At 41.7% G+C, this 11840-nt stretch overlaps 1 protein-coding gene across 1 annotated transcript; it reads left to right on the forward strand.

The window, feature by feature from the left end:
* The first annotated feature begins 3977 nt into the window (after positions 1-3977).
* Positions 3978-6649, forward strand: LOC140798464 (transcription termination factor MTERF8, chloroplastic). Its single transcript, XM_073152298.1, has one exon. It carries the CDS (start codon positions 4198-4200, stop codon positions 5683-5685), a length of 1488 nt encoding a protein of 495 aa, XP_073008399.1. The 5' UTR covers positions 3978-4197; the 3' UTR covers positions 5686-6649.
* Positions 6650-11840: the final 5191 nt, after the last annotated feature.

The raw sequence follows: 11840 nt of genomic DNA on the forward strand, positions 1-11840 counted from the left end.
ACTACTGTGAGGTGTGATCCAGTTTGTCGGGCTCCCGTTGATCAGCAAGGCGAAACGGGGGGATGTGATACATGCCTACACCCAGTTACACCACTGCGGAGGGAAACCCATCAGTTGCAGCGATCCTACCACCGCCTGCCAGTTAACACGGTCATAAGCCTTTTCCATGTCCATCTTGATCATCATGATAGGCTTCTCTCCTTTATCTACAGCCATGGAGTGTGCCACCTCTTGAGCTGCCAGCGTGCTGTCACCTATACATCTACCGGCAATGAAGGCCGCCTGTTCCGGTCTTATGAGTTTGGGCAACACCGTCTTTAAGCGACTGACCATGACCTTTGTGATGACCTTATACACAACATTGCACATAGCAATGGGTCTATAGTCCGCCACCCTTGTCGGGTGCTCTTTCTTGGGTATGAGCATTATGAAGGTTTCCCCCCATGATCTCGGCATAGCCGAGAAGGTGAAGAAGTGGCCAACCGCCTAGCAGAGGCTGCCACCGATGGTATCCCAGTATTTGGTATAGACTTCCGCTTGCATCCCGTCCGGGCTAGGAGCCTTGCCCCGCGGGAGACTCCACACCGCCTCTTTGATTTCCTCCCGCGTAATAGGCCTCTCCAGCGCGATTGCTTCATCGGCCGAGATACACGGAAGCATGGGCCACTCGTTTCTCCCATAACCACGATCTTCCACGGCACCCCAGAGACCTTGGTAGAAGGAGGTGAAAATTTGGCACACTTCGGTGGGTTCCTGCACCCATCTCTCACCGTCACCCATTATACCTAGTATCATGTTCCATTGTCTTCACATGGTAGCCGAGATATGGAAGAATTTGGTGTTTCAGTCTCCTTCTGCCATCCACCTAAGGCGGGACCATTGCAGCCACTTGATGTTTAGCTGTCTATTGAGGGCAGCTTTATGATTGTAGTAGCTTCTTAGACTCTTCAATCCTTCCTCCGACAGTTGGCCATTAGCATCCAGCTCTTCTAGGTCTGCCAGTTGGGTGCTGGTGTCTTTCAGTCGACGTTCCACGCGCCCTACCGTCTCGCGACTCCACCTGTTCAGGCTCCTCCGAAGTTCACTGATGTGGTGCGTGAACGCATGCATTGGATTGCATCCGACATGCCGCGCCCATGTGTCTTCCATAATACTTTGACATTCCTCATATTCCATCTAGTAGAGTTCAAACTGGAAAGGTCTCCTCACCTTTGACGTTGCTAACAACACACTGAGGAGGAGCAGCACGTGATCTGAGGCACCCCGGTCCAGATGCTGGACTTTGAATGCCGGGTGATCACTCACCCACTCCGTGTTACCCAGTGCCCTATCTAGACGAATCCACATGCGCCGATCACCCATTTGATTGTTGCACCATGTGTAGGGGATGCCTTCATACCCCAGGTCGCACAGCCCAGCGTCGTTCACGAACTTCGCGAAGGCTTTGTACTTAGGCCCTAGGGTTACCGCTCCACTGCACCGCTTCTCCTGAGGGGAAAGGAAGGCGTTGAAATCCCCTATTAGTGCCCACGGCGTGTTGATTGTGGCCATGTGCATTAGTTCTTCCCATAGCTCTTGCTCGGCTTCTATGTGAGTGCTAGCATAAACCATCGTCCAGATCTAGGTTTGCCCTGACGTGAGGGTGATGGTGAGGTGCACAACATATCTAGATATAGCTACCACATCCACCCACCCGATCTCCTTGTTCCAGAGAACTAGGATTCCTCCTGATCTGCCTTGAGCCGGAATGGCAAACCACGCCCATCCTCTTCCGAGCTTCTTTGTCACCTGCTCAGCTTCGTCCCAGCTAGTATGCGTCTCTAGCAAGGCTAACATGTCCAACTTGAGGTCCCGGATCATTACTCTACAACGGTCTAGTGCCTCTTTCTTGCGGGCACCTCTACAATTCCACACTAAGGTTTTTAACATTAAAAAACCCTTGGTTTGGCAAGAAGACGGTCTGTCAGTGAGTCCGTCCTCTCTTGGAGGTAGGTATGCCCTTACTTCCTCCATTGATATCTTCATTTGGATCCTCTAGATCCATGGCATTCTCACCGGGAGCAGCAGTTCCATAGCTTGCCACTAGGGCCAGTTGTAACTGTCTCTCATCCCCTTCCTTGTCTTCCTCCTCCCGCTTAGCCTGCAGTAAGCACCGCTTAAACTTTTTCGCCGTTTCCCCGTGCTTGTCTGATGGGTTCGTCTTCTACACTGAGGAGGGTGTATAGCCTGCCGTGACTATCCCATCTTGTAAAATATGCGCCGGGTATTCACTAGTAGTCCCTCGCGCTCCTCCTCGGCTTCTAACTATTTTGACGTAGGCCGACCGTTTAGCCCGCTGGTCGCTAGAGCCCAGCAGCACTGTTATCCCTTGGACAACAGCAATTCTCCCTTGCACGGTTTCTACACCTGTCGATTTGTAATCCGCGCCCTCCTGCTCCGTCTCATCCTGCATTAATTGGTCCTCTTTTGTGTCGCCATCTCGTTCCTCCATTCGTACATCCTTATGCTTCTCACCGTTGGATCTCCTCTTATGCGCGAGACCATCAGCCCGATTTGCAATCATCACTCCTCCTGACCTGATTGGCTTTAGTTTCGAGGTTTCCCACTTCGCTATTTCCTCTCCTAGGTTTACCTCTACGACCTTCTTGAGCTTCTCAACGTGCTCTCGTTCTACATGGAGAAGCATGCGCCCGACGTAGGCTGGACTTTTCCATGATAACTCCTCCTTCCGCCCTCCTACTAGTACTGGCCTACTGGTGATCTTTGCCATATTGGCCTGCGATCTTCTCCTTGTCCTGAGCAGTGTTGACCTTCTGATATTGTTTCCTATCTTTCTGATTTTTTTACCGTTCTTTCTCTAGTGCTATTGGAACCTGGCCTTTCCTCGCTCCTGCAATGTTCCTATTGAAGACACTAGTTCCTTTCCCTCTTTGGGTAACCTGCCACCTAGGCTTCCTTTGAACAGTGCACCATGGACCAAAGTACGAGATGTCTTCCTCCTCTTCCCCCTCTGGCGGATTAGGGTTTGGCCTTTGGTGGTCTCCACATCCTTCACCATCTTTGGTCACCGGCGGCTCATTCAATCTGTCTTTTGGCTTGAACCCACACTCTTCCACCTTATGCCCTATCCTTCCACACTTAAAGCAGAATTTTGGGATGCTTTCATACATGACTCTCTGGTCCACACTCTCTTCCTTTAGCCCTAGCCAGACCGCTGTTTTCAAAGGCTTGCTGAGGTCCACCTCTATGCACACCTAGGCAAATCTGCTTCTGGTGTGGTCTAAGGTTGTTTCATCCACCCGTAGCAGTCTGCCAAAGAAAGCAGCCACGGGAATAAGGGCTTCCAGTTTCTAGTATTCCTACGGTAGGTTGTGGAGCTGTATCCATACCGGCGCTGTAGTGAACGCCTCAGGCGACGGTCAAAAGTTGTTTCGCCAGAGTATTAGGTTAAGTACTTGTCCTTGTATTGTCCACGGCCCATTGGTCAACACATGGTTCAAATCTTCCTCCTCCTCGAATCTGAACACATAGTACCCCTCCGCCATGTCTGAGACTGAGAAGCCATCTATTCCAACCCATAGCTTAGCTAGTAGCATTTTTATTTGAACCAGCGGTATGCCTTTCCCCAGGAACCTTCCAAACAGTGGTAGCTTCCATCTTTCCCGACATTTCTCCAGAATTTCAGGTTCAATCACCACACTGTCCTCCAGCTAGTTGCGTAGTTTGGCTAGAATCTCCGCCGGTATAGCTTCCGGTTTAGCTGGTGCTCTCTTACTCCCAGCTGCTATAGAAGCCCAGGACCTGGTGGGCTCCACAGGTTTCCCTTTGTTCATTTCCATCTGCTTTGCTATCTCCGGCTCCGACACCTTCGACGATGATGATGCCCTTCTCTGGTGCACATCCTCGCCTCTTGTCGTCGCTGGTGGAGACTCCATCTTCTCTCGGGCAGACTTTTGGTAGTATTTAGAATCGTAACTTCCTCCGGAGGTATAGTTGGAAGTGCTAGGGGAGGTGGTCTGCAATCCAGAATGCAAGAATTTAGTACGCTGAGATAGTTTATTGGTTTCCGGAGAAGTTACAGGTTACAGCCAATCAAATGCCAAATGCAGGATCTCCTCCCCTGCAGTGAATTAATTAGGGTCCCAACTCTCTCTCTCTCTCTCTCTCTCTCTCTCTTTCTCTCTCTCTCTCTCTCTCATGGCTTCCATCTCCTTACCTCCTTCCTTCACTCCCACCAAAACCCTAACCCCACCATTACCACCACCACCACCTTCCTCTACTCGCCATTGGATTTCGTCCTCACCTCTTTACTCCAACCAAAACCTCCTCCATCTCACCCCACTCTGCTGCCGCGGTCGCCGCCGTCGAGCACCCATCACTCCTTCTGCAGCAAACACCACCTCCATTCCCCCTTTAGAACTCCTCCTCAACCGTGAACTCAACCTCGATGAGAGAGAAGCCGAAGCTTTTACCCAAAAGCTTCCCCGTCTCGATGTCTCCTCCCAAGAGTCCCTCCTTCGCCGCATCAAAACTCTGCAATCCACTGGACTTGCCGCCGTCTCCCTCCGCCGCGTCGTCCTTCGTCGCCTCGATCTCCTCGCCTCCTGGGAGATCGACCCTTTTCTCGAGTTCGTCCAAGAAGATCTCGCCGGCCTCAAACCTGCGAAGATCGAGCGTCTTCTACTCTCCGCAAGTGTTCAAACCCTTTCTTGCTTCGCCTCTAGGGTTACCCTCCTCTTAGATCACGAGGTGCCGCGCGAGAGGTTGGTTCATGTGGTCAACAATGTGGATGTCCGTAAGGTTTTTGTTGAAATGCCTGTGAGGCAATTAGAGGAGTTGATTCTCTATTTGAAAAGATTTGGATGGCCAGAGATCATCGTTCGCCGCCCCAGTCTTCTGAATCTGGATTTGGAAAGTCAATTGATTCCCCGAGTCGAGTTCCTTATTGACCTTAGTAACGGGAATGAGGAGGCCACTGCAGCTTTGATTCGTAAACTCCCGGCAATCTTGTCGTACACCGTCGAGCATTTTAAGTCCCATTTGGAGTTCTGGACATCCGTCGGGCTCACTGGCGAGGAGCTTTTCAAGATAGCAGCAGTTTACCCAAATGTGTTCAGTGTTAGCAAAGAGAGGAAATTGAAACCCCGGGTTGAGTTTCTCAAGCAATGTGGGCTCGACGCAGAGGATGTCTTCAAGTTCTTGGTCAAAGCTCCTCTTTTTCTCAGTCTTTCGTTTCTGGAGAATCTATCCAAGAAGTTGGCTTTTCTAGTCAAAATTGGATATAAACATCGAACCAAAGATCTAGCATTTGCTGTTGGAGCTACTACACGGACAAGCTGCGAGAATATGCAGATGGTGGTAGTACTATTTTTCAGCTTTGGTTTATCATGTGAGGACGTGTTGTCAATGAGCAAGAAGCATCCGCAGGTCCTGCAGTACAACCATGAGTCATTGCGGAAGAAGATGGAATTTCTGATTGAGGGGATGGATAGGGAGGTAGGAGAGCTCTTGATGTTCCCAGCCTTTCTTGGGTACAATTTGGATAAGCGGATCAAGTATCGGTATGAGATGAAGAAGGACATTAGAGGGAAAGGGATGTCTCTCAATAAGCTCTTAAGTGTCTCTTCAGATAGATTTTACTTGAAGAAAAGCTCCACTGATGCTGAGTCCAGTTGTGAATTGTGATTCACTGAGAGGAAGAAGAAGGGAATAGAAAGTACTTTGAATTTTGAACAACAGTGCAATTGATGGATCGATGATCCATCATGACATTGCATAGATTGAGTAAATGTATTTATTTTGATGCAGATTACCTCTTTTGAAGGAACCTACATTCTTCCGTTAGGAAACCACTTAGGCTACCACCCTTTTGAAGTTCAGAATGGTCCGCATCAGAAATTATGAAAAAGGATTTTCTCGGACAGGTATCTTCAATATCTTGGAGAAAATGACTGATCAAGAACATTTTTATTGTGGAATCAATCACTAGATTCGCAGAAAGAATTCAAGTTTTATCTGTCGTTTGACATCATAGCTGGCACTGCCATGCCACATGGATCTGAGTTGTAAGAAGAAGCTTCTGAATCATGGTTCACTTCACCTTATTTTCTTTGTAGGCTACATCATTATGCTTGTAGTCGATTGTCACGACATTGTCCATTCTGCATTTGAGGTGGTATTGCTGCAACCAGTTTCTCCATTCAGCTTCCAAGTAGCTCCTTGAGGAGCCGCTTATCTCATTTACCTCTGGGAAACAGATTTAACATATGCTTAATAGTTTATGCAGAGAGAAAAAGCCTGACACATGTAACAACTTGCATTTCTTTGCAAACAGAGCGAGGATCAAAATACCCTCAATGTGCCATCAGCTCTGATTTCTCATTGTTCAGATAAGATGAAAACTGTCGATGATCACTCCGTTCATTAGTGTATTCACAGTAGGCAAAAGCATGAGGAATCCGAATTGGGGTTTGGCGGAGGAGACATCTATACTCTTCAACTTTTAAGTGTCCAAGTTAGGTACTTATCGAAACTACATGAAAGGATATTACAATCATCAACTCTGTGCAAATCTCCTTGAATGTCCAGTTACTGTATCTACAAGGTGTATGGAAAACTAGGAGGGATGAATGCTATCATTGTTAGGTAACTCAAGCTTCACATAGATCAGGTTTTCAGTTGAATAATTTAAAAGTCAATGCTAGCTTAACAAACCTTTTATTTCTTTATTCTTCTATTATTGAGAAAAATGGGAAAGTCTCCCAGTAAGGGTACACACCTGCGTCGAAAGATTTAGCTTTCAGATTGTAGAATCAAATGGAGAGATAGCACCCCCTAAATTCAGGAATCTGTATAGGCTGCTGGTTGTAAAAGAAGTTCTTCTCGCCAATCAAATTGAATTCACTAATAAAAAAAACCTTCAGGGTTGAAGCACTAAGCAACAAATATGTTTTTTTGAGGTAGAAGTCGCATTAGGATGAAGTTTAGATAGGCTTTTCTGTCCACCTGTCCTTCTAGAAATTTATATTCTTGCTATCTCCTAAAGAAAAGTTAATGTCAAAAAAAAAACTAGGAGATAATTGAAGTAAACCATGCTAGCAGAAAGAACATCTGGAGGAATGAATTTTCTTTGAGGGGAATACAATTTCTCTAAGAAAAATAGTTGACGAGAGGTTCCCAAGGAGCATGGATTGTAGCCTTGTAGGAGGTAGAAACTTCCGTCGCCACTTTCCCGAGAACATCTAGCCTCCATTGTATTTCGGATTGGGATTGGGAATCATTTTGCCTATTAAAGAGATAATCCAAACTTTTGATATCGAATCGTCATTTCCATAGAACAAGTTATAAGCTGGCAGCTAAATTATATCTAGACTCCTTGAACTATTATCCCGTATTAGATATATCTGATAAAGAAATAAAAAACTGTGACATTAAGGCTCCTTAACTATCATAATCTCTATAGAAGATTACGAAAAATTTGATTTTGCAAAATTATCCTTTAAATTTATGCACATTTGGACGGCAAGAAGAATGGAGATAGTTTGATAGATATTAGAAAATAGAGATATTGGAAGAGATTGAAAGGAAGCAGATAAACTTGAAGTAATATCACGATATAACTTGAGATTTGGTTTAGACTGAGTGAGAAATGTGGGAAAGGGAATGGGAGAGAGCTAAGAGAGAAATTATGAATTTGAGAGGAAGGAGAATAAATAAATTATTGGAAGAAGATGAGGAGTGAAAGTATTGACAAAGATTTGGAGGAATTGGAATTTTTTTCAAATTTACCTTTCAAAAGTTGATATATATATGTATACCCTTTAAAACTCATGTTTTTTTATACATATATACCTTTTAAAATCTTTTGTTTTCATAGATATCTTTTGGAATTTACTAACCAATAAAATTTAAACATTAAATATAAACATATCCTTACTAGAGTTTAGGGTATTTTTTAATCTTTTTTTAATTAAATTATTGACACTTAACTTAAAAAAGTAACCTTTCAGAGTATCTATGCGAATAACAAATCTTTTGAAGGTTATACATATAAATATCAATTTCAGAGAGGCATACAAGCTAATCAGAGCTTTTTTAAGGATATATACACAAAAAATTCAATTGTATTAGAGTTGATCACATTTTGAATATATGGAAAAGTAGATGATAGTCTAATAGAATGATCATTTTAAAATAATTAAATAGTTTAGAGGGTCTAGGTATAATTTAGCCCAAGCTGAATTATAATTTGTCTATAATCTTATGTCTAATCAAATTGCATTAATCTGACCCAAATAAGATACAGGAAAAAAGTTGGCTTTAGCAGCCTCACATTGAGGCTCAGTATCTCCCTCAGCATTGTTTGGCTCGCAATTTATTCATAATAATTAGTCTTAAACATATATAAAATACATTTCAATTGCCTAATGGAGGATTTTTTTAGCTTTAATTAGTAAATAAAATAGTTTAATCGAAAGAATCTGGTCTCATACATTTAACACCATTTGTTATTCTATGAAAAGGAAATCATTTTAGTACAATAATAAAAAGAAGAGGAGATAGGAGATCTCCTTGACAAAGATCTTTGCTTAAGGTGATAGACCGAAGATTTGTCATTAAATGAGTAGAGTTCCTGTTTACGCTATCGAAAAGCTTTAGCAAAATCTAACTTAATAACAAAAACTTTTGGCAAAACTGTCTTAAGATATGTCTTACCTTCGATAAAAGTTGATTGAGAACATAAAATCAAAACATCAAAAACCTTTTTCGTCCAATTGGCAAGAACATTCCAAATAATTTTTTGGATGCAATTAATTAAGATTATTGATCTAAAATCATCGTTATTTACAGAATAAATCTGTTTATATTTGGATTATCATGAGTACTTGTAATAGTAAAATTTTACAATAATTAAAGATATCACATAATGGTGTTGTTGAAATACAGGATCCTAAAAACGGTTGTATTTTTAAAGTTAATAGTTAACGTTTGAAACATGTCATTGAGCTTAACAATGATCGAATCAAATTTCAACCATTAGTTAGAAATATCTAAGTCTAATTAGGATTGATTATTTGTTAAATATGCTCGTAAAAATAATAATAAGAAAGTTGAAAAAACTTAGACACACGTATGTATCTAAATCCTAGGCAATGATATCACCCATTTGCATAAATAAATACAGAATAAATATTAAAAAATAAAATCAAAGATGAACACTAAGATTTTTACGTGGAAAAATCTAAACTCGGATGAAAACCAATTATTAAAATTGTAGCAGTTACAAGATTAACTCACAAAACAACTAGTCGATCCCTACGACTTTATTTCTCTTAGTCTCGCTTGCTAGAACCTACGATTCACCAATTCCCGTGATTGATCTCCAATCTCAGTAGCCCTCGAGATTGATCCTTCATCTAGATGACCCTTAAGATGAAAGCTTGATGCGATGTTAAAGAGACGGATCTTGTTGGTAGAATATACGATGTACTAAAAACATACCAATCCAAGATCAAGTGAAAATAACTTGAAGTAAGATTATACAAAATTGACAATAGTAAACACATAGAATCTAAACTTCAATTATCATAATAGCAAAGCAACACATTATCATCTAAACTAAGCATTCAGCACAATATACAGAATAACGCAAATAAAGCAAATGCTAATGCAACTCATTCCTTACTGCCTTAAACTAAATTCCCTACTCTCCCTAAATTTGATCTCATTCACTCTCCCCTTTTTTGACACAAAATTTTGAAGTCTAAGCATTAGGAGGAAAATGGCGATGAAGAATAGACAACACAGAATCAAGCATAGTCCCTTGACGAGCTTACTCAGCCCGTATCTTCACTGTAGTAGTAGAAACCCAGCAACTGCCAATTGTAAATCATGAACATGAGTGCTGAGTTGATTAAACCATTCATTCATAAATTGAAACTTTCCCTCGGATTTATATGATTCATCATCAGAGCTGTCCTCATAAGAGATTTCTTGGTGTGATCGTTGTTCAGCGGCGGAAGAGGAAGTTGGTTTAAAAGGAGATGGTGGATCGTGAGCTTGACTCCTCTTCATAGTGATCCGATCTAACGATTTTTTGAGCTTTAACAGATGCTTTTGATGAATCAACTCTCACACCGCTCTGCATGCATAGTTTGGTGATAAATATCCCAAACGACAAACCTTCACTCAGGGGCTCTATTTGTGTAGCTGACGCAATGCTATCATAAATAACTATGGTGATGTCAATGGAGATGCCTGTAAGTATAGCGTGAAGGAGAAACGCCCGATCCAGACTGATGCTGGAGTGCTGAGTTTTTAGGGTGACATTGTAGAGACAGATTAGGTGTAACATGCGAGCCACTAATGTCATCTTGACATGAGGCATCATATTGCCTAGCCACTCTTCCTCTTGTGTTAAAACATCACCTGCAATATACTGAATAGAAGGAAGAGGTTCGGAGGAAGGATACTCAAAATCTCCTGATGGAAGATGAAACTCTACTCGAATGACGTCAGAGTCCAAATAAACAAACACACCGCGGACTGTTGACCGAATACACTGGTCCAGAATAATCGCATTACTAAAGAATTCACGGACAACCTCTAAAGAAGCAGTCCCATCCATCTTACATATTTCTAGCCACCCACACTCAATAAACAATTTTTCAATCTCCAAAGATGCAAAATTTGATATGGCGACTGGCCTCTCACATATTATTGGGCGCGTTCCAAAGTTGTGCTTATATCTTTCTATAGTAGTTGGTGATGAAAATTTTGGGGCAGATGACGGCAAAGAAGGCGGCCTTGGCCTTTTGGAAACAACTGCTTTTTTAGGCATTCTAGAGAGAAAACATATTTTAACATTCAAAGCATACCCAAATAATAATAAAAAATAAAAAATTCAAGAAATCATGAAAACCCTAAGTGAAATCCATATTCTAGTTGAAAAAAGCAAGTTTGTGACGTTCAATCGCTCAAGAAACATTAAGATAAAAACTCTATCGTGATTAAAACTTGAAAACGCACGAAATCAACCAAGATCAAGAGGCTAATTTGGATAAATAATAAGAAAGTATTCACAAATCATACCTCGCAAAAAGTGATGAAGAACTTGAAGATTCACACTCAAAAGCACTAGATCTGAAGTAGAAATAGCCTTTGAGAGAATGTAGAGTGGAAGATTTAATAAAAAAACATGAAGATCTTGATGGTTTGGGAGAGTGGAAGAAAGGGGTTTTAGGGTTTGAAAATGGGGAAGATGAAACCCTGGGTTCGGATGCAATATATAAAGAACCCTGAGTGCGTTCGAAAGCACCAATTCGCACACGCTAGTTACTACGTTTGAACTTAAAAGTCATGTATTTGAATGGAATATTTTTTTAATTTAAATGAGAAATTTTTTAAATATTTTTAGAGATGCACTTCTAAAAATTTAAAATTGATTCAAGACAAATATGACAATCAAATGAAATAAGTCATACACAGATCAATCAAATCATCAAGAGCATATTATGATCAAATCTAACGTATCACTCAAATTATAAATTAATCTTAATTGTTCATAACAAAATGCATATGCGAGCTGAGCATTCACAACATGAAATAACCTTCTTAATAAACTATCCTATTGAACAATAATGCACCACAGTAGTCAAACTGACTTAGTATATAATTATGCACCTTTTCACTTATTCTCCAAAACTTGACAGGAATATTTCCTATATTTGTTTTATCACTGAAAGCATATAGGTGCAATTATGGTTTTCCCACATGAGTAGGTAGTCATTTTCTTGTAGTACATGAAGAACAATGTCTAAACATATACTTTCACTGAAACC

The sequence above is a fragment of the Typha latifolia genome, chromosome 12, assembly GCF_019914945.1.
Source record: "Typha latifolia isolate L0001 chromosome 12, TyphaL0001v2, whole genome shotgun sequence".
In the NCBI taxonomy this organism is placed as follows: Eukaryota; Viridiplantae; Streptophyta; class Magnoliopsida; order Poales; family Typhaceae; genus Typha; species Typha latifolia.